This window comes from Pristis pectinata, chromosome 1 (assembly GCF_009764475.1).
Source record: "Pristis pectinata isolate sPriPec2 chromosome 1, sPriPec2.1.pri, whole genome shotgun sequence".
NCBI classification, from domain to species: domain Eukaryota; kingdom Metazoa; phylum Chordata; class Chondrichthyes; order Rhinopristiformes; family Pristidae; genus Pristis; species Pristis pectinata.
In genome coordinates, this window is record NC_067405.1 from 147,829,630 (window position 1) to 147,855,771 (window position 26,142).

The 26,142-nt window shown below is 54.3% G+C and overlaps 2 protein-coding genes across 2 annotated transcripts in view; both read right to left on the bottom strand.

Moving 5' to 3' along the window:
* The window catches only part of LOC127572755 (nesprin-2-like), a 10,830-nt gene extending 9,494 nt beyond the window's left edge, over positions 1-1,336 (bottom strand). Inside the window, exon 1 of the mRNA XM_052020390.1 lies at positions 1,113-1,336. Coding sequence (XP_051876350.1) covers positions 1,113-1,259 — 147 coding nt within the window. The 5' untranslated portion in view covers positions 1,260-1,336. The remainder of the gene's footprint in view (positions 1-1,112) is intronic.
* A 75-nt stretch (positions 1,337-1,411) lies between these two features.
* On the bottom strand, positions 1,412-23,666 carry LOC127572821 (nesprin-1-like). Its single transcript, XM_052020512.1, has 10 exons — positions 23,472-23,666; positions 22,389-22,564; positions 16,448-16,581; positions 14,671-14,867; positions 13,688-13,820; positions 11,021-11,202; positions 7,026-7,175; positions 6,517-6,694; positions 3,750-3,905; positions 1,412-1,573 (listed from the first exon to the last, which is right to left on the bottom strand). Exons 1-8 carry the CDS (start codon positions 23,664-23,666, stop codon positions 6,647-6,649), a joined length of 1,215 nt encoding a protein of 404 aa, XP_051876472.1. The 3' UTR covers positions 1,412-1,573; positions 3,750-3,905; positions 6,517-6,646.
* Between the last annotated feature and the right edge of the window lie 2,476 nt (positions 23,667-26,142).

Consider the following 26,142-nt stretch of genomic DNA (forward strand, 5'->3'; position numbering starts at 1 on the left):
TGGAGCCTGCACGCTCTCCCTGTGACCGCGCGGGTTTCCCCCGGGTGTTCCGGAGTCCCCCCACATCCCAGAGATGTGCGGGTCGGTGGGTTAACTGGCCACTGTAAATTCTATATATAAACCCTGGATTAGATCCCAGCCTGTAACCCACTCCCAGGGACCTGTCATTCTATATATAAACCCCCCCCCCCCCCCCCCCCCCCCCCCCCCCCCCCCCCCCCCAAACCCCTAGATTAGATCCCAGCCTGTAACCCACCCACAGGGATCTGTTATTCTATATATAACCCCACCCCCCGCCGAACCCCTGGATCAGATCCCAGCCTGTAACCCACTCCCGGGGATCTGTTATGCTATATATAACCCACCACCCCCGAACCCCTGGATTAGATCCCAGCCTGTAACCCACTCCCGGGAACCTGTTATTCTATATATAAACCCCCGGATCAGATCCCAGCCTGTAACCCACTCTCGGGGATCTGTTATTCTATATATAAACCCCCCGAACCCCTGGATCAGATCCCAGCCTGTAACCCACTCCCGGGGATCTGTTATGCTATATATAACCCACCACCCCCGAACCCCTGGATTAGATCCCAGCCTGTGACCCACTCCCGGGAACCTGTTATTCTATATATAACACCCCGAACCCCTGGATTAGATCCCAGCCTGTAACCCACTCCCGGGGATCTGTTATTCTATATATAACCCCCCTGAACCCCTGGATCAGATCCCAGCCTGTAACCCACTCCCGGGGATCTGTTATTCTATATATAAACCCCACCAATGCCCCCAGTGTGTGAGGGGCAGGAGAATAAAGGGAATTGATAGGTGGGCACATGGGTCGGCATGAACAGATTGGGCTGAAGGGCCTGTTCCTTTGCTGTGTGACTCCATGACACTGGGGCACAGAGTTGTACAGCAACAAAACAGACCATTTGGCCCATCAAGTCCATAGTGGGCTGTTACACAGAACAGTCATAGACAAATGAGAGAGGGAATGGGACGGATGGGAACGCTCTGCTTGCACAGACTCGATGGGCTGAATGGACCACTGTGTCCCAACAGGTAAGTAGTTCTGCAGCTGAGGGAGGGTCAGCAGTGGAAGGACTCACCTGCAGCTTGTCCACCAGAAGCCGGGATGTCTCCAGGGAGGAGGAGAGTGGAGAGCAGTGCTCCAGGGTGTATCGAGCCCTCACAACGTTCCCGTTCACCTCCTTGAACGAGTCTCGGTAGGTGGTCCACAGCTGGCGACGGGACATAAGGATGGATTCCAGTTGGATCACCTGACGGGGCACCAGACAGGAAGAGTTACGGCCGGTCGTTCACCCAACTCGGCTGTGAACAAGTCCCCAGCGAGGAGCTCCCGTCCATGGCTCCTGGTTACAGGCACATTGGGGCGGCAGTGCGGAGTCCTACCTCAGCCGGCCAGGCTCTGGCACAAGTTCTGCAGGCCATCCAGTGTCTTCACACTGTCCACCAGCGTCCCTGGGGGCATCTCCCTTGTCACCTGAGCCAGGGTCTGCCTCAGTCGTTCCAACTCCCCCTCCTTCACCTTCAGCAGCTCACCGAGGTCCTGACGGCAGAACCACACCGATCAGTTACTGTCAGTCCCAGGCACAGTGATCCACGGACCTCAGACAGTTCCACACAACTCCTCTAATCCCAGCTTATGACCCACTCCCAGGGATCTGTTATTCTATATATAACCCCCCCCACAAACCCCTGGATCAGATCCCAGCCTGTAACCCGCTCCCGGGGACGTGTTATTCTATATATAAACCCTCAGAACGCCTGGATTAGATCCCAGCCTGTAACCCACTCCCGGGGACCTGTTATTCTTTATATAAACGCCTGAACCAGATTCCAGCCTGTAACCCACTCCCGGGGATCTATTATTCTATATATAAACCCCCCGAACCCCTGGATCAGATCCCAGCCTGTAACCCACTCCCGGGGACCTGTTATTCTATATATAAACCCCACCGAACTCCTGGATTAGATCCCAGCCTGTAACCCACTCCCAGGGACCTGTTATTCTATATATAAACCCCCCCGAACCCCTGGATCAGATCCCAGCCTGTAACCCACTCCCGGGGACCTGTTATTCTATATATAAGACCCCAGAACCCCTGGATTAGATCCCCAGGCTGAACCCACTCCCGGGATCTGTTATTCTATATATAAAACCCCAGAAACCCCTGGATTAGATCCCAGCCTGTAATTCCCTAATTGTCCCCACTGTTTATCGACCACAGCTTGGCGGTTGAACAACATAATCCCCCAGTACTAATCACCAAGTTTCTAAACCTGGGCCTCTGTACCTCCCTCTGCAAACTGGATCCTCAAGTTCTTCATCAGGAGACCACAGTCAGTGCGGATCGGTAAATAACATCTCCTCCTCGCTGACAATCAACACAGGTACACCTCAAGGATGTGTGCTTAGCCCACTGCTCTACTCTCTCTACACTCATGACTGTGTGGCAAAGCACAGCTCAAACACCATCTATAAATTCGCCGATGACATCACTGCTGTTGGCAGAATCTCAGATGGTGATGAGGAGGCGTACAGGAGTGAGATTGATCGGCTGGTTGAGTGTGTTGGCAACAACAACCTCGCACTCAACAATCAGCAAGACCAAGGAAACTTGACTGTGGACTTCAGGAAGGGGAAGTCGGGAGAACACACACCAGTCCTCATTGAGGGGTCAGCGGTGGAAAGGGTGAGCAGCTTCAAGTTCCTGGGCGTCAACATCTCAGAGGATCTATCCTGGGCCCAACACATTGATGCAATCATGAAGAAGGCACACCAGCGGCTCTGCTTCATTAGGAGTTTGAGGAGATTCGGTACGTCACCAAGGCTCTTACAAATTTTACAGATGTACGGTGGAGAGCATTCTGACTGGTTGCATCACCGCCTGGTATGGAGGCTTCAATGTGCAGGATCGCAAGAGGCTGCAGAGGGTTGTAGACTCAGCCAGCTCCATCACGGACACAACCCTCCCCCACCATCGAGGACATCATCAAGAGGCGGTGCCTCAAGGAGGCGGCGCCCTCCAGAAGGCGGCATCCATCACTAAGGACCCTCACCACCCGGGACATGCCCTCTTCTTGTTACTATCATCGGGGGAGAGGTACAGTAGCCTGAAGACCCACACTCAACGATTCAGGAACAGCTTCTTCCCTCTGCCATCAGATTTCTGAAACGGTCATGACCCCCGTGAACATGACCTTGTTCCTATTTTTTGCACTTATTTATTTATTTTGGAATTCATAGTTTTTATATCCTTGCACTGTACTGCTGCCACAAAACAACACATTTCACGTCACCCAAGTCAGTGATAATAAACCTGATTCTGGTGTGTCTGATTTTCTCTATAAAACCCCCTCAATTAGGCTCCAGTTTAAACCCCTGTGCCCACACTAACATGGGCACAGCCAGTTAGCAGGGTTTGCCCTTTGACAGCAGGGACCTACCCTCAGTCCTGGCCCCTGCCTCTCTGTCACAATGCCCAGCAGGGTCAGGGCTCTCAGTATGCTCAGGGCAGTCACTGCCTCTGGACGGGGTAAAGGGGAGAAGCCCCTCACTTGCCCACGTCACAGGGAGTGTTAAACCTGTGGGCTGTGACTGAACACAGGGAATCAGGGAGAGTTTTCGGGGAGAGCTGTCTGGGCAGAGCCATCCAGGGGGACCTGTCCGGGGAGAGCTGGACTCAGGGCTGCGCAGTGCACTGAGGGGAGCAGGAGGTTACCTGGCAGTCAGTCAGTGAGCTAACACCGAGGCGTAACTGCAGGCCTGCCGACTGTTCTTCAGACGCTCTGCCTGAGCCCCCAGCCAGCTCGCCAGCGACTGGGACACTGCGTTCGTGGTCAGCCCAAGTCTCCAGCGCAAGGTCCAGTTCCTGCATCTGCAGCGTTGTGTGGGGGGGGTGTGGGATGGAGAAAGAGCGAGAGAGAGAGAAAAAGAGAGAGAGAGTTAACAATAACAGGGCAGTGTGGTCACACAAGAAGCAGCAACAGGCAGTGGACCGCCCATCGAATACTCAACCTCTGCATCACCATGCCTCCAACACTGGTAAGTTGGTTTATTATGGCCCCATGTACCGAGGTACAGTGAAAAACTTGTGGTGAAATTATCTGTATGGATGGTATGCAAAACATCAGTACATCGATGGTAGTACAAGGGAAAACAATAACAGAATGCAGAGTAAAGTGTTACAGCCACAGAGAAGGTGCAGTGCGGGCAGACAATAAGGTGCAAGGCCATAACGATGGTAGATTGTGAGGTCAAGAGTCCCACAGCCTACCTCGGACAGTGCACACCAGACTTCACACCAACACAGTACTAGAACATAGAACAGTACAGCACAGAACAGGCCCTTCGGCCCACAATGTTGTGCTGACAGGGCTAATCCCTCCCACCCTACAGAATGCCCATATCCCTCTATTTTCCTCTCATTCATGTGCCCATCCAAGCCCCTCTTAAAAGCCCCCAGTGAATTTGCCTCCCCACCCTATCAGGCAACGCATTCCAGGCATCCACCGCTCTCTCAGTAAAAAACATACTCTTCACGTCCTGTTCTGAACCTACCCCCTCTCACCTTAAATGCAGGGGATATGGGCATTCTGTAGGTAGGAGGGAATAGCTATGTCAGCACAACATTGTGGGCCGAAGGGCCTGTTCTGTGCTGTACTGTCGTGTGTTCTCCTAGAGAGATTCAGCACGGGAAACAGGCCCTTCAGCCCACTAAGTGAGTGCTGACCGTGAACCACCCATTTGCACTAATTGGTATTGGTTTATTATTGTCACGTGTACTGAGATACAGTTGAAATGATTTTTATTTTGGGTGTCACCCAGACGGATCATTCCCTACACAAGTACATCAAGGTAGGACAAAAGGAAAACCGAATGCAGGTAGACAGATATCTCACATTCAACCAATTCTCCTCACCTTCCATCAACTCCCCCCACGTTTCTACCTCTCACCCACACACTGGTGGCAATCCAAGCGGCTGATTAACCCACCGACTCCGCATGTCGTTGGGATGTGGGAGGGAACCGGATCACCTGTGGGAAACCCACACAGTCACAGGGAGAGCGTGCAAACTCCACACAGACAGCGCCGGAGGTCGGGATCGAACCTGGGTTTCTGGGCTATGAGGCAGCGGCTCTACTCACTGCACTGCCCTCTAGTTCTTTGCTGCAGGCCGTGTTGGAGGGATGAAGGCCTGTAGACAGACATTTGGCCCATCTTGTTCATCGCTAGCCACGGAGGGCTTTGCAACTAATCCGCTTCCTGGCCTTGATCTTGTCGCCCACAGGTCACCACGGTTGGGACAGTGATCTTTAACCTTGGGCTCCTACCTCCACCTCCCGGTTCCAGAATCCCACACCCTCCAACCCTAACTCATCAGCTCAAACAACCAGATCTCCCACCAAACGTCCCCAGGTACCAACCGCTCAACAAGGGAGAGCTGTCTCTCCCATTCGGTGCTGGCCCACTGACAATTTTACACACTGTGACGTCATCTCCCCTCTGAGGCAGACGGACTGATGTGGTTCGGGGACAGAGTCATAGAGTCACAGGCCATAGATCGAGTGGACAGTCAGAGACTTTTTCCCAGGGCGACAATGGCTAACACAAAGGGGACATCATTTTAAGGTGATTGGAGGAAGGTATAAGGGGATGCCAGGGGTAAGTTTTTTTACACAGAGAGTGGTGGGTGCGTGGAACGCACTGCCGGCAGAGGTTTGTGGGGGGCAGATACATTAGGACATTTAAGAGGCTCTTAGATAGACACATGAATGATAGCGAAATAGAGGGCTATGTGGGAGGGAAAGGTTAGATAGACTCTTAGGGCAGAATAAAATGTCGGGACACATCGTGGGCCAAAGGGCCTGTACTGTGCTGTAGTGTTCTATGTCCTATGCGCACTACAGGCCCTTCAGCCCATCTAGTCCATGCTGACCCGATGTCCTGCCCAGTCCCATCCACCTGCACCCGGACCATATCCCTCCAAACCCCCTCCCATCCATGTACCTATCCCAAACTTCTCTTAAATGTTACAACTGAACCTTGCATCCACCACTCCCGCTGGCAGCTCGTTCCACACTCGCACCTCCCTCTGAGTGAAGAAGATCCCCCTCAGATTCCCCTTAAATATTTCACCTTTCACCTTAAACCTATGACCTCTAGTTCTAGTCTCACCCAACCTGAGGGGAAAAAGCCTGCATGCATTCACCCTATCTATACTCCTCATAATTTTGTAAACCTCTATAAGATCTCCCCTCATTCTCCTGCGCTCCAGGGAATGAAGTCCTAACCTATTCAACCTTTCCCTATAACTCGGGTCCTCAAGTCCCGGCAACATCCGTGTAAATTTTCTCTTGCACTCTTTCAAGCTTATTGATATCTTTCCTGTAGGTAGGTGACCAGAACGGCACACGTTCGGCCTCACCTACGTCCTGACGTTGGACTGTCCAGCGATTTGTGTCCCAGGAATGGTCCGACCACTCACCCTGCTGTTCAGGTCCTGACACACCCTTCTCCCAGCAGGAGGTTCAGAGTGCCCAGTCTCTCCGCAAGCTCCAGCTTCCCGTACCGATCGCTTTCCACGTCCTGGCTGCTGGTCTGAAGCAGGGACTGGTTCACAAATCCACCGCCAGCTGCCGACAGCTCATCTCCATCTTGTGGTGCTGCGGGAGAGAAGGACGTGGCTCACAGGCTCCAGCCCTGCGGGGTGTGAACCCCCACCGCCCTGTCCCCAGCCAGCCCTCGACACCCTCCCCTGGCCTGGCCTCGCAACTGTGCACCTCCAGAGAACCCCATCCTTGGAGGGCTGGAGAGTGCCCACACCTGCCCCTTCTCCCTCACTCCTCACCCCACAAATCTTGCCCCTTGCCCATCCCTCCTCAACCCACAACCCTTGCCCTTTGCCTGACATCCTTTGCCCTTTGTCCCTTGCCCAACGGCCCCTTGCCCTGGCCCAGGAGGTGACCTCAGCCCGTCCCACGCGTCAGCCCCTACCTGGCACTCGCGCAGTGCCTGCTTGACGGCGGCACTGCTGCCCAGCGCCGGCACCTCCACCGCCGACCGGCGAAGCCATGTCTCCGCGCCGCTGATCCACTCGCTGAGCTCGGCCAGGAGCTGACAGGAGGGCGTCTGCTCCACCTGCAGCTGGGGCAGAGGGAGAGGGTGATGAGGGAGGGGGGGACAGCACGAGGGAGGAGGAAGGGGAGGTCACACAAGGCGATAGGAGCAGGAGTGGGCCACTCGGCCCCTCAATCCTACCCCACCATTCAGTATGATCACGGCTGATCTCTGCTGGCCCTCAGCTCCTCATCAGTGCCAGTGCCCCACAACCCTCAATTCCTCCAACCTTTCAAATACTTAGCTATCTCCATCTTAAATCCATCCAATGATCCGGCTCCCACCAACCTTGGAGGCAGAGAATTCCAGGGATTCACCTCCCTCTGAGAGGAGAAATTTTTACCCACCTCAGTTTTAATGACTGGACTCTCCCACCAGTGGAGATCTCTCAACACCTCCCCTGTGCAGCTGCCTTAGGATCTCCTATGTCCCAATAAGGTCACCCCTCATTCTCTAAACTCACGCAACACATACCCAACTGTCTCACCGCTCTCGATAGGACAATCCTCTCATCCCAGGATTAGGGGCTGGGGTGATGCCTTCCCTACGCCCACAATCCACAGTTAACAGAGGGATCTTGGGGTCCAAGTCCACAGTGGCCATGCAGGTAGATAAGGTGGTAAAGGTGGTGTACGCACGCTTGCCTACATTGGTCGGGCATCAAGTACAAGAGTCAGAAAGTCACGTTGCAGCTGTATAAAACTTTGGTCAAGCCACACTTGGAGCATTGTGTGCAGTTCTGCTCGCCCCGTTACAGGAAGGATGTGGAGGCTTTGGAGAGGGTGCAGAAGAGGTTCACCACGGTGCTGCCTGGATTAGAGGACATGAGCTATAAGGAGAGGTTGGACAAACTTGGTTGTTTTCTCTGGAGCGTCAGAGGCTGAGGGGAGACCTGATAGAGGTTTATAAAATTATGAGAGAGGATAGATAGGGTAGACAGTCAGAGACTTTTTCACAGGATGGAGATATCACACACTAAAGGACAGAGCTTTAAGGTGAAGGGTTACGTTCAAAGGAGATGTGTGAGGCAAGTTTTTTTTACACAGAGAGCGGTGGTGCCTGCAACAGGCTGCCAGGGGTGGTGGTGGAAGCAGATACAATAGGGGTGTTTAAGAGGCATTTAGACAGACACAGGAAGGTGCAGGAATGGAGGGATGTGGATCAGGTGCAGGCAGAGGGGATTTAGTTTAACTTGGCACTGTGTCCGGCACAGACACGGTGGGCCGATGTCCAATGTTCACACACCACCCACTGATACACCCCCACAAGCAGCCCACCCAATCACTGCCCACATCCAGGTACATGGACCCCTGACCCAGCTGTCATGGACATGGACATGGACCCCTGACCCAAGGCCGACTAGAGGGAATGCCATATTAGATCTAGTTTTAGGTAATGAACCGGCACAGGTGGCAGATCTATCAGTGGGTGAGCATTTGGGGGGCAGCGACCACTGCTCCATAACCTTTAGAATTGTCATGGACAGGGATAGGAGCAAGAGGACGGAAGATATTTAATGAGGAAAGGCGAATTATGAGGCTATAAGGCGGAAGAACTTGGGAGTGTAAATTGGGATGACATTTTGAAGGAAATGTGCTATTGAAGATGTGGTCAATGTCAGAGATCTTTTGCAGGATGTTAGGGATAAATTGTCCCGGTGAGGCAGAGAAGGAAGGGCAGGGTGAAGGAACCGTGGTGTGACAAGAGAGGTGGAACACCTAGTAGGAAGAAGGCGGCAGCATACATAAGGTGTAAGCAGCATAGGATCAGACAGGGCTCGTGAGGAATATAGAGTAGCAAGGAAGGAACTTAAGAAGGGCTGAGGAGAGTGAGAAGGGGACACATGAAAAGGCTTTGGTGAGTAGGGTTAAGGAGAATCCCAAGGCTTTTTTCTCATACGTGAAGAGAAGAATGACGGCTAGAGGTAAAGGTAGGTCCGATTAAAGACAAAGGTTGAGAGGATGTGCCTGGAAGACTGTGGAAGTGGTGTAGGTTCTCAATGAATACTTCTCTTCAGTATTCACCAAGGAGAGGGGTCTTGATGACACTGAGGACAGTGTTGGTGAGGGTAATGTTCTAGAGTATGTAGATATTAAGAGAGAGGATGTGTTAGAGCTGTTAGAAAATATTAGGACAGATAAGTCCCCGGGGCCTGACTGAATATTCCCCAGGCTGCTTCGTGAGGCGAGGGAGCAGATTGCTGAACCGTTGGTTAGGATCTTTGAGTCCTCATTGTCCACGGGGATGGTACCGGAGGATTGGAGGGTGGTGAATGTTGTCCCCTTATTCAAGAAAGGTAGTAGGATAGTCCAGGAATTACAGACTGTTTGTGGTGGGTAAGCTGTTAGAAAAGATTCTAAGATGATAGGATCTATGATCATTTAGAGAATCATGGACTGATTAGGGACAGCCAGCATGGATTTTGTGAAGCGAAGATCTTGCCTCACTATCCTGATAGGGTTCTTTGAGGAGGTGACCAGGAAGATTGATGAGGGTAGTGCAGTGGATGTGGTCTACATGGATTTTAGTAAGGGTGTTGACAAGGTTCCACATGGTAGGTTCTTCAGAAGGTCAGAGGCCAAGGGATTCGGGGAGGCTTGGCCGTGTGGATTCAGAATTGGTTTGCCTGTAGAAAGCAGAGGGCTGTGGTGGAGGGAGTGCATTCGGATTGGAGGGCTGTGACTAGTGGTGTCCCACAGGGATCGGCCCTGGGACTTCCACTTTTTTGTGATATTTATTAATGACTTAGATGAGGGGGTGGAAGGGTGGGTTAGCAAGTTTGCAGATGACACAAATATCGGCGGTGTTGTGGATAGTGTGGAGGGCTGTCGAAGCTTACAGAGGGATATTGATAGGATGCAGAGCTGGGCTGACAAGTGGCAGATGGAGTTCAATCCAGAGACGTGTGAGGTGGTACACTTTGGAAGGACAAACTCCAGGGCGGAATACAAAGGTAAATGGCAGGATTCTGGGCAGTGTAGAGGAGCAGAGGGATCTGGGGGTTCATATCCACAGATCACTGAAAGTCGCCTCACAGGTGGATAGGGTAGTTAGAAAGCTTTATGGATGTTAGCTTTCATAAGTCATGGAGATCGAGTTCAAGAGCCACGAAGTAATGATGCAGCTTTACAAACTCTGGTTTAGGCCACACTTAGAGTACTGTGTCCAGTTCTGGTCACCTCATTATAGGAAGGATGTGGAGGCGTTGGAAAGGGTGCAGAGGAGATTTACCAGGATGCTGCCTGGATTAGAGAGTATGGATTATGAGGAGAGACATAAAGGGGCTCAGACAGTTCTCATTGGAGAGAAGGAGGATGAGGGGAGACATGATAGAGGTGTACAAGATATTGAGAGGAATAGATAGACGTGGACAGCCAGCGCCTCTTTCCCAGGGCACCAATGCTCCAATACAAGAGGTCATGGCTTTAAGGTAATGGGTGGGAAGTTCGAGGGAGATGTCAGAGGGAGGTTTTTCACCCAGAGAGTGGTTGGTGCATGGAATGCGCTGTCTGGGGTGGTGATGGAGGCTGATACATTGGACAAGTTCAAGAGATTGTTAGATAAGCATATGGAGGAATTTAAGATAGAGGGATATGTGGGAGGAAGGGGTTAGATAGGAGTGGTTTGGTCGGCACAACATGGTGGGCCGAAGGGCCTGTATCGTGCTGTATGGTTCTATGGTTCTGTCCCCCCCTCACCCATTCCTCCACCCTGACCCCCCTCCCTCTCCCCCTCCTCACTGCTCCCACACTCTCCATCCACCACTCACCCACTCCCTCCATCCCCCCACCAACCCTGCCACCCCCACCTCCCCCACCCCACCCCCACCCCAACATCCTCCCCCCAGCCCCCGCACCCCCCCCCCACCTGACCTGCTGCAGACGCTCCTGGATGCCGGGCAGCTGCCCAACCAGCTGTGCCCAACCGCGCTCCAGCTGTTCCAGATGTGCCCGCAGAGCAGTGCCCTCGCCCTGCTGCAGCGCCAGCAGCTGCCGCCCCTGCTGCCCACCGCCACCTTGGAGGGGGTCCGGTCCTCCACCTCCTTCCTGAAGTCCTGCCGGAGGGGAGAGAGGGAAAGGATGACCCCAGGGTCGGACTGTGGTTGGGGGGGCGGGAGGCAGCTGCCCAGCCCTGGGTGCCGGGACGTGGACGAGGGGAGACAGGGATCCGTGCCAGGAGACGGGGCCCCGCGCCGGGAGACGGGGTGTGGAAACTCCAATACACGGGGACGCGGGAGGCTCCAGGGAGTGGTGAACTGGGGTACAGCTCCCCCCTCCATTGAGGCGACGTCTACAAGAGGTGATGTCTCAGGGAAGGTGACATCCATCATCAGGGGACCCCCACCATCCGGGCCGTGCCCTCTTCTCGATGCTGCCATCAGGCAGGAGGTCCAGGAGCGTGAAGACCCCACACTTCAAGGTTCAAACACGGCTTCTTCCCCACTGCCGTCAGGTTCTTAAACCCACCTGAAAAAACCCAACACTATAGAAAGCATCCTATCTGGATGCATCACAGCTTGGTATGGCAACTGCTCTGCCCGGGACTGCAAGAAACTGCAGAGAGTTGTGGACACAGCCCAGCACATCTCGGAAACCAGCTCCCACTCCACAGACTCTGTCTACACCTCGCTGCCTCAGTAAGCAGCCAGCATAATCAAAGACCCCACCCACCCGGGACATTCTCTCTTCTCCCCCTCCCATCGGGCAGAAGATACAAAAGCCTGAAAGCACATACCACCAGGCTCAAGGGACAGCTTCTATACCGCTGTTGTAAGACTATTGAACGGTTTCCCTCATACACTGGAACGAGCTGTCAGAGGAGGTGGCTGAGGCGGGTACAATTGCAACATTTAAGAGACATTTGGACAGGTCCATGGATAGGGAAGGTTTAGAGGGATATGGGCCAAACACAGGCAAATGGGACTGCTCAGGTAGACACCTTGGTTCAGTCGGGACGAAGGGCCAGTTTCGTGCTGTATACCTGGAATGCTTGGAGAATGTGTAGGATTAGTGTTAATGTGTGGCTGGTGGTCAGTATGGACTCACTGGGCTGAAGGGCCTGTTTTCAGTGTGGTATCTCCCTGTGAAGGTTTGGCTGGATTCCAGACCCTGACCCAAGAACGCCACGGGGTGCCCCCTCGCGGATGGTGGCGGGATTAACGCTGGGAGCCCCGACGCTGGGACCCCGGTGGAGGTGGCGGGATTAACGCGGGAGCCCCGACGCTGGACCCCGGTGGAGGTGGCAGGTATTTACGCGGGAGCCCCGACGCTGGGACCCCGGTGGACGGTGGCGGGATTTACGCGGGGAGCCCCGACGCAGGGACCCCGGTGGAGGTGGCGGGATTTACGCGGGAGCCCAGACGCAGGGACCCCGGTGGAGGTGGCGGGATTTACGCGGGAGCCCCGACGCTGGGACCCCGGTGGAGGTGGCGGGATTAACGCGGGAGCCCCGACGCTGGGACCCCGGTGGAGGTGGCGGGATTTACGCGGGAGCCCCGACGCTGGGACCCGGTGGAGGTGGCGGGATTTACGCGGAGCCCCGACGCTGGGACCCCGGTGGAGGTGGCGGGATTTACGCGGGAGCCCCGACGCTGGGACCCCGGTGGAGGTGGCGGGATTTACGCGGGAGCCCCGACGCTGGGACCCCGGTGGAGGTGGCGGGATTTACGCGGGAGCCCCGACGCTGGGACCCCGGTGGAGGTGGCGGGATTTACGCGGGAGCCCCGACGCTGGGACCCCGGTGGAGGTGGCGGGATTTACGCGGGAGCCCCGACGCTTGGGACCCCGGTGGAGGTGGCGGGATTTACGCGGGAGCCCCGACGCTGGGACCCCGGTGGAGGTGGCGGGATTTACGCGGGAGCCCCGACGCTGGGACCCCGGTGGAGGTGGCAGGATTTACGCGGGAGCCCCGACGCTGGGACCCCGGTGGAGGTGGCAGGATTTACGCGGGAGCCCCGACGCTGGGACCCCGGTGGAGGTGGCAGGATTTACGCGGGAGCCCCGACGCTGGGACCCCGGTGGACGTGGCAGGATTTACGCGGGAGCCCCGACGCTGGGACCCCGGTGGACGTGGCAGGATTTACGCGGTGAGCCCCGACGCTGGGACCCCGGTGGAGGTGGCAGGATTTACGCGGGAGCCCCGACGCTGGGACCCCGGTGGAGGTGGCAGGATTACGCGGGAGCCCCGACGCTGGGACCCCGGTGGAGGTGGCAGGATTTACGCGGAAGCCCAGACGCAGGGACCCCGGTGGAGGTGGCAGGATTACGCGGGAGCCCCGACGCTGGGACCCCGGTGGAGGTGGCAGGATTACGCGGGAGCCCCGACGCTGGGACCCCGGTGGACGTGGCAGGATTTACGCGGGAGCCCCGACGCTGGGACCCCGGTGGGAGGTGGCAGGATTTACGCGGGAGCCCCGACGCTGGGACCCCGGTGGACGTGGCAGGATTTACTGCGGGAGCCCGACGCTGGGACCCCCGGTGGAGGTGGCAGGATTTACGCGGGAGCCCCGACGCTGGGACCCCGCGTGGCCGGGTGCTTACCAGGAAGAGGTTGAGCTGGTTCCCTCTGCTCTCTGGGTTCGGGGGGAGGCTCAGTGACTCCTGCTCCCAGTACGTCAGCCGGTTTCTGGCCGACTCCAGCCACTCCCCAATGGCACGGGACTCTCTCTGGAACCTGGAAACGTTGGAGGGAACCGTCACACAGCAGCAACGTGGCTTCCTGACTTCTATACTCAACACCCCAACAGGTGAAGGCAAGCATGCCGTACGCCTTCATTACCACCCTATCTACTTGTGTGGCCACTTTCAGGGAGCTCTGGACTTGCACCCCAAGACCCCTCTGTACATCAATGCTCCCAAGGGTCCTGCATTTACTGTGTCCTGTCCCCTTACATCTGACCTCCCAAAGTGCGACACCTCATACCTGTCCTGATGAAATTCCATCTGCCATTTCTCTGTCCACGTTTCCAACTGGTCTACATCCCGCTGGATCCTTTGACAAGCTTCCTCACTGTCCACAGCTCCACCGACTTTTGCGTCACCTGCAAACTTACTGCTCAGCCAACTTACATGTTTGTTTAAATCATTGATATATATCACACCAACAGAGGTCCCAGCACTGATCTCTGCAGACACCACTGGTCACAGACCTACAGTCAGAGTAACACCCCTCAACTGCTACCCTCTGTCTTCTATGGACAAGTCAATTTTGAAACCAATCTACCAAGTCTCTGTGGGTCCCATGCACCTGAATCTTCTGGACCAGCCCACCTGAGGGACCTGGTCGAAAGCTCACCAAAGTCCCTGTAGACAGCATCCACTGCCCTCCCCCTCATCAGTCGTCTTCACCACCTCTTCTAAACACTCAATCCTGTTTGTAAGACACAACCTGCCCTGCACAAAGCCATGCTGACTATCCCTAATAAATCTGTGCTTTCCCAGATGTGAATGGACCCAATCCCTAAAAATCTTGTGAAAGGTCGACCCTAATGCCAATTCTGTGGAGGGCGAGGATTCAGACTGACCAGTTCCAATGCTCCAGCAACAATTCCAGTCGATGTAGCTCCTGGTGGACCCGGTTCCTCAAGCACAGCCACTTGTCCTCCATGGTGCGGAGCTGGGCCTCCAGCTCTGGGCTGTCCACAGCCTCCAGCAGAGCCTTCCCGTTCCTCAGGACGTCCTCCATCCTGGGCCAGCTCTCCGCCACGCTGTCCCGGATCCTCTGCCGGGTTCACAAAGAGCACTGGGTTGGTGAGGTTGGAGAGGGACGACCCCAGCCTCTGACCACACTTCTGGAGCTTCACCCCTTCCGCCAAATGCCTCCCAAACCCACCACCTCTCCCACCAAGGACAAAGGCAGGGGAACACCACCACCTGCAGGTTCCCCTACCAGTCACACCCCACCCTGACTGGGAAATATCTCGCCGTTCCTTCACCATCACTGGCTCCAAACCCTGGAACTCCCTCCCCCCCCAGCACCATGGGAGCCCCTTCACCAGAAGGACTGCAGCAGTTCAAGGAGGCAGCTCACCCCCACCTTCTCAAGGGGCAGTTAGGGATGGACAACAAATGCTGGCCTTCCTAGTGACCTTCTTAGCTAGGAGGAGGGCATAAAACTACCCCTGTGACTCCCATCCAAGGAGCTGTTCCTGAGTCCCTGAAAACTCACTGAGTGGGTTCTGATCTCTCACTGGGCCAGAACCACAGCCTGTCCCACCGATGTCCACCCAGGTCCCAAAATTCCCAAAACACCCCCCCACCCAGCATCCTGTGTGGGCTCAGGAGCAGATATATCATGCCCACACTTTGCCCATCAGGGCTGGGCGGGGGTGGGAACTAGCGGCCCGTGGGATGGTGATTTCCCCCCTTGCTGGGTGTCCCAGTGACCATATGTCCCAGGCAGCTCAGTGTCATCGACTAGCACAGCCCCAGAGTGGCAGTGACGCAGGACACAGCTGGAGAAGCTCATGGAGTAACACAGCATGGAAACAGGCCCTTCGGCCCAACTTGTCCCTGCTGACCAGGTGCCCACCAAGCTAGTCCCATTTGCCTGCATTTGGCCCACATCCCTCTAAAACTTTTCCCATCCGTGGACCTGTCCAAATGGCTTTAAATGTTGCTAATGTACCTGCCTCACCCACTTCCTCTGGCAGCTCGTTCCATATACCCACCACCCTCTGTGTGAAAAGTTGCCCCTTAAGACATGCATCTTTTTTTGTGTAGTGTTCTGGGGGCAGCCCGCAAGTGTTGCCACGCTTCTGGTGCCAACATAGCACGCCCACAAGTTCCTAACTTGTACGTCTTTGAAATGTGGGAGGAAACCAGAGCCCCCGGAGGAAACCCCACGCAGACACGGGGAGAACGTACAAACTCCTTACAGACAGCGGCCGGAATTGAACCCGGGTCGCTGGCGCTGTAATAGCGTCACGCTAACCTGCCACACTACTGGGCCTAACTCTCAGGTCCCTTTTAATCTCTCCCCTCTCACCCTAAACCTGTGTTCCCTAGTTTTTAGTTCCCTTCCCTGGGAAAAAGACAAAATGTGTTCACCCTATCAATTGCCCCTCTTGATCTTATACACCTCTGTAAGGTCGCCCCTCATTCTCCTACAATCCAAGGAATAAAGACCCAGCCTGCCCAACCTCTCCAAATCTCAGGCCCCTCGAGTCCTGGCAACGTCCTCATAAACCTCCTCTGCACCCTCTCCATTTTAATGACGTCTCTCCTACAACAGGGTGACCACAGCTGGACACCATACCCCAGGTGTGGCCTCACCAGCGCCCTGTACATCCGCAGGCTCACCTGGAAGGTGCTGACGAGCTCGGCCACGTGCTCCTCCGTCTCCTCCAGCAAGCCCCACGGACGGGCAAGCCTGGAGCTCAGCGCCCCCCGCCTCCTTCGTCAGGACCTCTCGCGCGGCCTCCACCTCAGCCCAAACATTCCAAAGAAGAGGGAGAGGTTAAAGGACATCACCCGTAAACTAACAGCGTGGGTTCAGCCACGGACTGGGGCCTACACAATCCCAGCAGGGGTCACAGAGTTCCTACAGCACAGACACAGGCCCTTCAGCCCACTACGTCCATGCTGGCCTTTCTGCCCAGCAGCACTTATCCCACTTGCCTGCATTAGGAGGGACTGCCTCAAGAAGGCAACGTCCATCATCAAAGATCCCCACCATCCGGGCCGTGCCATCTTCTCGCAGCTCCCATCGGGCAGTAGGTACAGAAGCCTGAAGTCCCACACCACCAGGTTCAGGAACAGTTACTTCCCTTCAACCATTTGGTTCCTGAACCAACCGGCACAACCCTAATCACTGCCTCAGTACAGCAACACTGGGACCACTTTGCACTAAAGTGGACTTCCTGAAGAACGGTCCTGACCCAAAAAGTTGGAAGTCTGATTTTCTCCACAGATGCTGCCTAGCCTGCTGAGTTCCTCCGGCATCATTGTTTTTTATCTGGACTCCAGCATCTGCAGTCCTCTGTTTCTCTGGACTTTACTTTTGTTCAATTGTGTTCTTGTCTATAAAAACTGTGCATCATTTATGTATAATTTATGTTTTTCTTGTGAATGCTGCTGATATGATGCTCTGTGCCTGTGATGCTGCTGCAAGTAAGTTTTTCATTGTACTTGTGCACACATGGAGCCATAGAACAGTACAGCACCATACAGACCCTTCGGCCCACCATGTTGTGCCGACCTTCAAACCATACCTATGACTATCTAACCCCTTCCTCCCACATATCCCTCTATTTTAAATTCCTCCATATGCTTATCTAACAATCTCTTGAACTTGTCCAATGTATCAGCCTCCACCACCACCCCAGGCAGCGCATTCCATGCACCAACCACTCTCTGAGTGAAAAACCTCCCTCTGACGTCTCCCTTGAACTTCCCACCCTTTACCTTAAAGCCATGTCCTCTTGTTTTGAGCATTGGCGCCCTGGGAAAGAGGTGCTGGCTGTCCACTCTATCTCTTCCTCTCAATATCTTGTATACCTCTATCATGTCTCCCCTCATCCTCCTTCTCTCCAAAGAGTAAAGCCCCAGCTCCATTAGTCTCTCCTCATAATCCATACTCTCTAATCCAGGCAGCATCCTGGTAAATCTCCTCTGCACCCTTTCCAATGCCTCCAAATCCTTCCAATAATGAGGCGACCAGAATTGGACACAGTACTCTAAGTGTGGTCTAACCAGAGTTTTGTTAAAGCTGCATCATTACTTCGTGGCTCTAAACTCGATCCCTGACTTATGAAAGCTAACATAAAGCTTTCTTAACTACCCTATCCACCTGCGAGGCAACTTACAGTGATCTGTGGATATGAACCCCCAGATCCCTCTGCTCCTCTACACTGCCCAGAATCCTGCCATTTACCTTGTACTCTGCCTTGGAGTTTGTCCTTACAAAGTGTACAACCTCACACTTCTCCAGATTGAACTCCATCTGCCACTTGTCAGCCCAGCTCTGCATCCTATCAATATCCCTCTGCAAGCTTCGACAGCCCTCCACACTATCCACAACACCACCGATCTTTGTGTCATCTGCAAACTTGCTAACCCAGCCTTCCACCCCCCTCATCTAAGTCATTAATAAATATCACAAAAAGTCGAAGGTCCCAGAACTGATCCCTGTGGGACACCACTAGTCACAGCCCTCCAATCCGAATGCACTCCCTCCACCACAACCCTCTGCTTTCTACAGGCAAACCAATTCTGAATCCACACGGCCAAGCATCCCCGAATCCCTTGGCCTCTGACCTTCTGAAGAGCTACCATGCGGAAACCTTGTCAAACGCCTTACTAAAATCCATGTAGACCACATCCACCGCACTACCCTCATCAATCTTCCTGGTCACCTCCTCAAAGAACCCTATCAGGCTTGTGAGGCAAGATCTTCCCTTCACAAATCCATGCTGGCTGTCCCTAATCAGTCCATGATTCTCTAAACGATCATAGATCCTATCTCTTAGAATCCTTTCTAGCAGCTTACCCCACCACAGACATAAGGCTCACTGGTCTATAATTCCTGGACCATCCCTACTACCTTTTTTGAATAAGGGGACAACATTCGCCACCCTCCAATCCTCCGGTACCATCCCCATAGACAACGAGGACTCAAAGATCCTAACCAACGGTTCAGCAATTTCCTCCCTCGCCTCACGAAGCAGCCTGGGGAATATTCAGTCAGGCCCCGGGGACTTATCTGTCCTAATATTTTCTAACAGCTCTAACACATCCTCTCTCTTAATATCTACATACTCTAGAACATTACCCTCACCAACACTGTCCTCAGCATCATCAAGACCCCTCTCCTTGGTGAATACTGAAGAGAAGTATTCATTGAGAACCTCACCCACTTCCACAGCTTCCAGGCACATCCTCTCACCTTTGTCTCTAATCGGACCTACCTTTACTCTCGCCGTCCTTCTGCTCTTTACGTATGAGTAAAAAGCCTTGGGATTCTCCTTAACCCTACTCGCCAAGGACTTTTCATGTCCCCTTCTCGCTCTCCTCAGCCCTTTCTTAAGTTCCTTCCTTGCTACTCTATATTCCTCACGAGCCCTGTCTGATCCTTGCTGCTTACACCTTATGTATGCTGCTGCCCTTCTTCCTAACTAGTTGTTCCACCTCTCTTGTCACACGGTTTCCTTCACCCTGCCATTCCTTCTCTGCCTCACCGGGACAAATTTATCCCTAACATCCTGCAAAAGATCCCTGAACATCGACCACCATCTCCATAGTACATTTCCCTTCAAAAATGTCATCCCAATTTACACTCTCAAGTTCTCGCCTTATAGCCTCATAATTTGCCTTTTCCCAATTAAATATCTTCCCGTCCTCTTTGCTCCTATCCCTGTCCATGACAATGCTAAAGGTTATGGAGCAATGGTCACTGTCCCCCAAATGCTCCCCACTGATAGATCTGTCACCTGACCTGGTTCATTACCTAAAACTAGATCTAATACGGCATTCCCTCTAGTCGGCCTGTCAACATACTGTGACAGGAATCCGTCCTGGACACACTTAACAAACTGCGCCCCGTCTAAACTCTTGGCACTAAGCAGGTGCCAATCAATATTTGGGAAGTTGAAGTCTCCCATTATAATAACCCTGTTATTTTTGCATCTTTCCAAAAACTGCCTCCCAATCTGCTCCTCAGTATCCCTACTGCTATCGGGGGGCCTATAGAATACTACCAGTAGAGTAACTGCCCCTTTCTTGTTCCTAACTTTCCACCCATATTGACTCTAGAGAGGATCCTTCTACATTATCCACCCTTTCTGCAGCTGTAACAGTGTCCTGACCAGATATCGCCACCCCTCCTCCTCTTCTCCCCCCCCCCCCCCATCCCTTTTAAAACACTGAAAACCAGGAATATTCAATATCCATTCCTGCCCCAATGTCAACCATGTCTCTGTAATAGCCACAATATCGTAGTCCCATTTACTTATCCAATCTCTCAGTTCATCTCCCTTATTCCTGATGCTTCTCTCATTTAAGTAAATGCACTTTAGCCCAGCCACCTTACTACTTTTATAGCCTGTACTCTGCTTCTCCTTCCTCAAAGCCTCTCTACCTGTCAGATCTGACATTTTCCCCATCCCCTCTTCCTCTGACCTACCCTCCTCCAGGTTCCCTTCCCCCTCACAATCTAGTTTAAAACCATCCTGAGCCACCCTAGCAAACCTGGCTGCAAGGATATTGGCCCCCCTCAGGTTCGGGTGTAATCCATCCTCTCTGTACAGGTCCCACCTTCCCCTGAAGAGATCCCAATGATCCAAAAATCTAAAACCTCCCCTCCTGCACCAACTTTTCAGCCACACATTTATCTGCCATCTCCTCCTATTCCTACCTTTCACTATCACGTGGCACTGGCAGCAATCCCGAGATCGCTACCCTTGAGGTCCTGTTCTTCAGCCTTCTGCCTAGCTCGCAAAACTCACTTTTCAGGACCTCATCCCTCTTCCTACCTGTGTCGTTGGTACCAACATGAACCTCCACTTCTGGCTGTTCTCCCTCCCGCTCTAGAATCCTGTGGACCCGATCAGTGACATCCCGGACCCTGGTACCTGGGAGGCAACATACCATCCGGGGATTCGTGTCTCACTGCCACAAACCTCCTATCTGTTTCCTGACTATTGAGTCCCCTATCACTACTGCCTTCCTCTTCTCCCTCCTTCCTTCTGAGCAGCAGGACCGGTCCAGTGCCACAGACCTGGCTACTGCTGCTAAGCCCCGCAGGTCATCCCCCTCAACAGTTGAACTGTCGTACTTGTGCATCTGACAATTAAACTCGACTTTTGATTAGGATCGCATCCTTCTATGCTTTGTCTGATCACAGTGTCTGTATAAATGTCTCTTAAACGTACTGTATTGTATCAGACTCCACCTTCCTCCTCGTGCAGACAGCTGAGCAGGTGAGGGAAAAACAGTGTGGGGGTGTAATGTGATAAGTTGAGGTTACCAGCAGTGGAGCTACAGAGAGACGGTATGATTTAACTGGTGTTCCTGGGGAATGTTGACGGACAAGGAGGGCTGGGGGAAAGCAAGTGGCCGGGTGTAATTACACAGGGCCTTGGTGAGACCAACAGCTGGAGGACTGTGTGCAGTTTGGTAAAAGAGGATATACTTGTCATAGAAAAGAGTGCAGTGCAAGTTCAGCAGATTGATGCAGAGACCAAACCGCTGCAGGAACTCAGCAGGTCGGGGCAGCATCTGTGGAGGGAAATGGACAGGCTCCCGAAGAGGCCCTAAAGCGACCAATGTAACCCTTGGCCGACCCTCATGCAGAGGGGAAACAGTGGAGGGAAAACTGCTGGCCAACCCACCCAGTGCCAACCGCGGGGAAACTCAGGAGTCCATCGGCAGGGGAGGAACTAGAACATCAGGGAGGGAAGTGGACATCCTACTGAGTGGGAAATCAGGTCTGACCAAGTCAACTGGAGGTTTCTCTAAAGGACGTTAGCGAGCAGATGGGGTGTGTAGTCGGATGGTGTACGGAGTGGTCGCCAGAACTGCAAGGGGAATATTCTTTATCATTTTATCTCATAAAATCTCCAAAATTATGAACTGTGGAGGGTATATCCATGCACCTCCCCTGTAGCCAATGGGCACGCCAGAGGCTAAAAGGTCTCCTAATGATTGGTAAGCTGCAATTATTCCATGACAGTTTCAGATTGGCAACCCTCCCTCAGTACCCCCCCCCCCACCACAGTGTGACCCTCCCCCAATACCACCCCTCCCCACAGTGTGACCCTCCCTCAGTACCACCCCCCCCACAGTGGACCCTCCCTCAGTACCGCCTCCCCCACAGTGTGACCCTCCCTCAGTACCAACCCCCCCACAGTGTGACCCTCCCTCAGTACCACGTTTATTCACTAAAAGCACTACAAATACAACCTAATACAGAAAGAAACAACTAATCAACTACATAACCATAGAGAATAATGCAAACTAATACCCACGAAACACACACACAGCACTACGCCCACTACCGCAAATACACAGCACTTCAGACCAAACAAGCATTGGCACATCCACGACACACGCGATCCCGAGGGGCCCACCGAGCGCGGAACTCAGCCAGGGTGCCCGCGGAGACAGCGTGCTCCTTTCGGTTACTACCCCTCCCACAGTGTGACCCTCCCTCGGTACTGCCCCTCCCACGGTGGGTGGTCTGTGCCAGGGTCAGTGCCCCCACGGTGGGCTGTGTTGGGCCCAGGTGTGGTGGAGACAGGTCCTCACCTGAAGGGTGGTCTCCATGTGCACCCCGTGCCTCAGGGCCTCTGACTGTAGCACCGAATGCCCGGTCACCAGCTCTAGCCACCTCTCCCTGTGCTCAGCAACCGTCCGCTCCGGAACCTCCCTGGAAAACTGCTCGGCAAGGATCATGTGATTCTCCAGTCTTCGGAAAAAGAGCTGCAGATGAGAGAGAAGGGATGTCATGGGGACAGTCAGTGGGTCAGAGGAAGCTCACAGTGCCCCCGACTCTTGGACAGACAGCCACACGCCATTGACCTTACCCCAGGAGCTTGTGTGACACAACTCCCACCACTCACCCTCTGCGTGAAGAAGTTGCCCCTCAGGTCTCTTTTAAATCTCTCCCCTCTCACCTCAACCTGTGCCCTCTCGTTCTTGATTCCCCTCAGTCCTTTGAACACTGCGTGCGTGCACCCTATCTATGATCCTCTGTAAGGTTGCCCCGCATTCTCCTACGCTCCAAGGAATACAGACCCAGCCTGGCCAACCTCTCCCTGTAACTCAGGCCCTCGAGTCCTGGCAACATCATCGTAAATCTCCTCTGCACTCTTCCAGTTTAACTACATCTTTCTTATATTAGGGCGGCATGGTAGTGTAGCGGTTAACATAACGCTATTACAGCGCCAGCGACCCACGGTTCCATTCCAGCCGCTGTCTATAAGGAGTTTCTACGTTCTCCCCGTGTCTGCGTGGGTTTCCTACGGGTGCTCCGGTTTCTCCCACATTCCAAGATGTACGGGTTAGGAAAGTTGTGGGCGTGCTATGTTGGCGCAGGAAGCATGGCGACACTTGCGGGCAGCCCCCCAGAACACTCTGCGCAAAAGATGTGTTTTCACTGTGTGTTTCAATGTGCACCTGACTGATAAAGATATCTTAACAGGGCAACCAAAAACTGTCCCACAATGCTCCAAGTGCAGCCTCACCAACGCCTTGTACAGCCGCAGCTTAACATCCCTTGGCTTCCAGTGGAGGATTGCTTCGTTATCCCTCCCCTCCAACGGATGGACAGGCCACCTCCCCTGACAACAGTCAGTGCCGGGTGATGGAAGTGACCAGCAGCACGTACCTTCGTAGCTCTGCAGGTGTGTCCGTAGATCAGCGACGCTCCGGGTTGGAAGCGGTTCTCCTGGGGCAACCTTTCTCCTGCCCGATTCTCCAGCAGGGAGGTGAGACTCTGCATCAGCCCGTGGTACTGATGCCCCTGCAGCAGCCAGTGCTGGAGCTCTCCTCCTCCGCTCTCCCACCTGAGTCCTGGTGTCATCCAGCATCTCCTTCCCCAACACAGGAACTCCAGGTCAGGACCCCAGCGGACAAGGGCCACATGCGCTCCACTGCAGCGTCACCAAGCCTCGGCGGAGGGTTGATCACGTTTTGGGAAGGAGGGGATGAGGGGGGAGAAAGTGGTTGTTGTGAGGGGAAGTGATTCCGGACGGGGAGGTACGGCAGCCGGCGATGGGAGGAGGAGAGGAGGGGGGCACAGGAGGGGTCATGGGGGCTGGGAGATCGGCAGGGATAGAGAGGGTGTAGACGTGGAAGGAGGTGAACCCACGAGGAGGGGGCGCGCGGGGGTGAGGGGGGAGGAGGAACGCCCGTGGGAGGAACCTCACATGACAGGACACGAGAGGAGGACACAAGGGGGTGGGGAATGCAGGGAGTGCAGTGGGAGCACCGGGTGGACCGAGCGATGGGGAATGGGGGGGGGGGGCGGCGAGGGGTGGGGTCGTGGGGGCGAGGGGGTGGCAGCAGGCGGGAATGCCATGAGAGTGTGGAGAGGGTTTCGGACTCTGGGGCTGAGGTGGGACCACGGACCCTCCACCCAGGTGTGGGTGACAGGGAGGGGAGGGGAGGGGAGGGGACCCTGACCACCGGGGTCCGTACCTGCAGCCGCGGGAGGCTCCTGCATCCAGGGGGATCCCTCTGTCCCTCCGCAGTGACCTGCCTCGTCCGTCAGCTGCAACAGGTCATCCTCCAGCCGCTCCAGCCCAGCGCTCAGTTCCTCAACCTCCTGTGGCAGGGGGGGTGGGGGGAGGGGGTGGGGGGGAGGGGGAGGGAGGGGAAGAGGGAGGGGGAGGGGGAGGGGGAGGGGAAGAGGTAAAGGAGAGGGGAGGGGAGGGAGGGGAAGGGGTGAGGGGGAAGGGGGTAGGGGGGAAAGGGAGAGGGGGAGAGGGGGGAGATGGGGGAGGGGGAGATGGGGGGAGATGGGGGGAGGGGGAGAGGGGGGGAGGGGGAGATGGGGGGAGGGGGAGATGGGGGGAGGGGGAGATGGGGGGAGATGGGGAGGAGGGGGGAGATACCTCAGTACTGCTCAACACTGTAGCCCACACCACACACTACCCACCATTGGAATCACCCCCACCACAGCACTTGTTGTACAACAGTCACACTGAAAAAAGGAAGACAAGCTCATACACCCTCACTGCAAACACCGATACACCCCTCACTGTCAACACCGACACACCCCATCCCGTCACTGTAACACCGACACACTCCGCGCCCCTCACTGTGACACTTGACACACCCCACACCCCTCACTGTAACACTGGGGACTCAGCTGCACACCTCACTTAGATAGAATTTTGACCCATAGCCAATTCGGGCACCTCCTAAATCTGCCTGTTTTGTGCCTCACTGAGGTTGGTTTGTGTTGACATGAATCGTCTGCTGCTCGGTGGCTCTGAACCACTCAGAGTGCAGAGAATTAATAATCCACTGAAAGCCACTCAGACCACGCTACCTTCGGGGAAGTCATGACAACAAATAGTGCTCCTGCTTCACCTCTTGACACAAGCTGCTCTCAGCTAATCAGCAAGGATACTTGGGCCAACGAGCTTCTTGTTTGAGGGCTAGCTCAGGGCAAAGTTGGAAGATGTGTTTGTAAGAGGTGGGGTGGGTTGAGGGAAGTCTGAGAGGTTGGAAGAGGTGGCGGAGTTCGGGAGGGGTGAAGCTTTGGTCGGGCCTGAAGATGAGGATGAGAATTTGGTAAATTGGTTTATTGTCACATGTACCGAGGTGCAGTGAAAAACTTTGTTCTGCATGCCATCCAGACAGATCATTTCATCACATCGGTACATTGAGGTAGTACAAGGGAAAACAATAACAGGATGCAGAATAAAGTGTCACAGTTACAGTGAAAGTGCAGTGCAGGCAGACAATAATGTTCAAAGCCATAACAATGGAGATTGTAAGGTCAAGAGTCCATCTTATTGTACTAGGGGACCGTTCAGTAGTCTTATAACAGCGGGATAGAAGCTGTCCTTGAGCCTGGTGGTACGTGTTTTCAGGCTTTTGTATCTTCTGCCCGATGGGAGAGGGGAGAAGAGAGAATGTCCGGGGTGGGTGGGGTCTTTGATTATGCTGGCTGCTTTACCGAGGCAGTGAGAAGTGTAGACAGAGTCCATGGAGGGGAGGCTGGTGTCCGTGATGTGCTGGGCTGTGTCCACAACTCTCTGCAGTTTCTTGCGGTCCTGGGCAGAGCAGTTGCCATACCAAGCCGTGATGCATCTGGATAGGATGCTTTCTATGGGGCATTGATAAAAGTTGGTGAGATCAAAGGGGATGCCGAATTTGAGGTGCTGAAATTTGGCAAGGTAGGTTGGAGAGCAGAGGGGCTATGGGTGCTCCTGACTCAGTGAGCATGATAGAATCACACAGTCATTGAAATGTTATCACACAGAAGGCCCATCGTCAGCGCGGACTTCCAGCGGAGCAGGATCCTGCTCCCAGTAAGTGCAGGCATG

What these genes read in the sequence shown, in the direction of transcription:
- LOC127572821 (XM_052020512.1), bottom strand. Translation starts at nt 23,666, where the DNA reads ATGACACCAGGACTCAGGTGGGAGAGCGGAGGAGGAGAGCTCCAGCAC. An exon ending in ACCAGCTCAACCTCTTCCTG is followed by an intron (nt 11,203 to 13,687) that starts GTAAGCACCCGG and finishes CCCCTCCGGCAG; the next exon opens with GACTTCAGGAAGGAGGTGGA. An exon ending in AGGCACTGCGCGAGTGCCAG is followed by an intron (nt 6,695 to 7,025) that starts GTAGGGGCTGAC and finishes TCTCTCCCGCAG; the next exon opens with CACCACAAGATGGAGATGAG.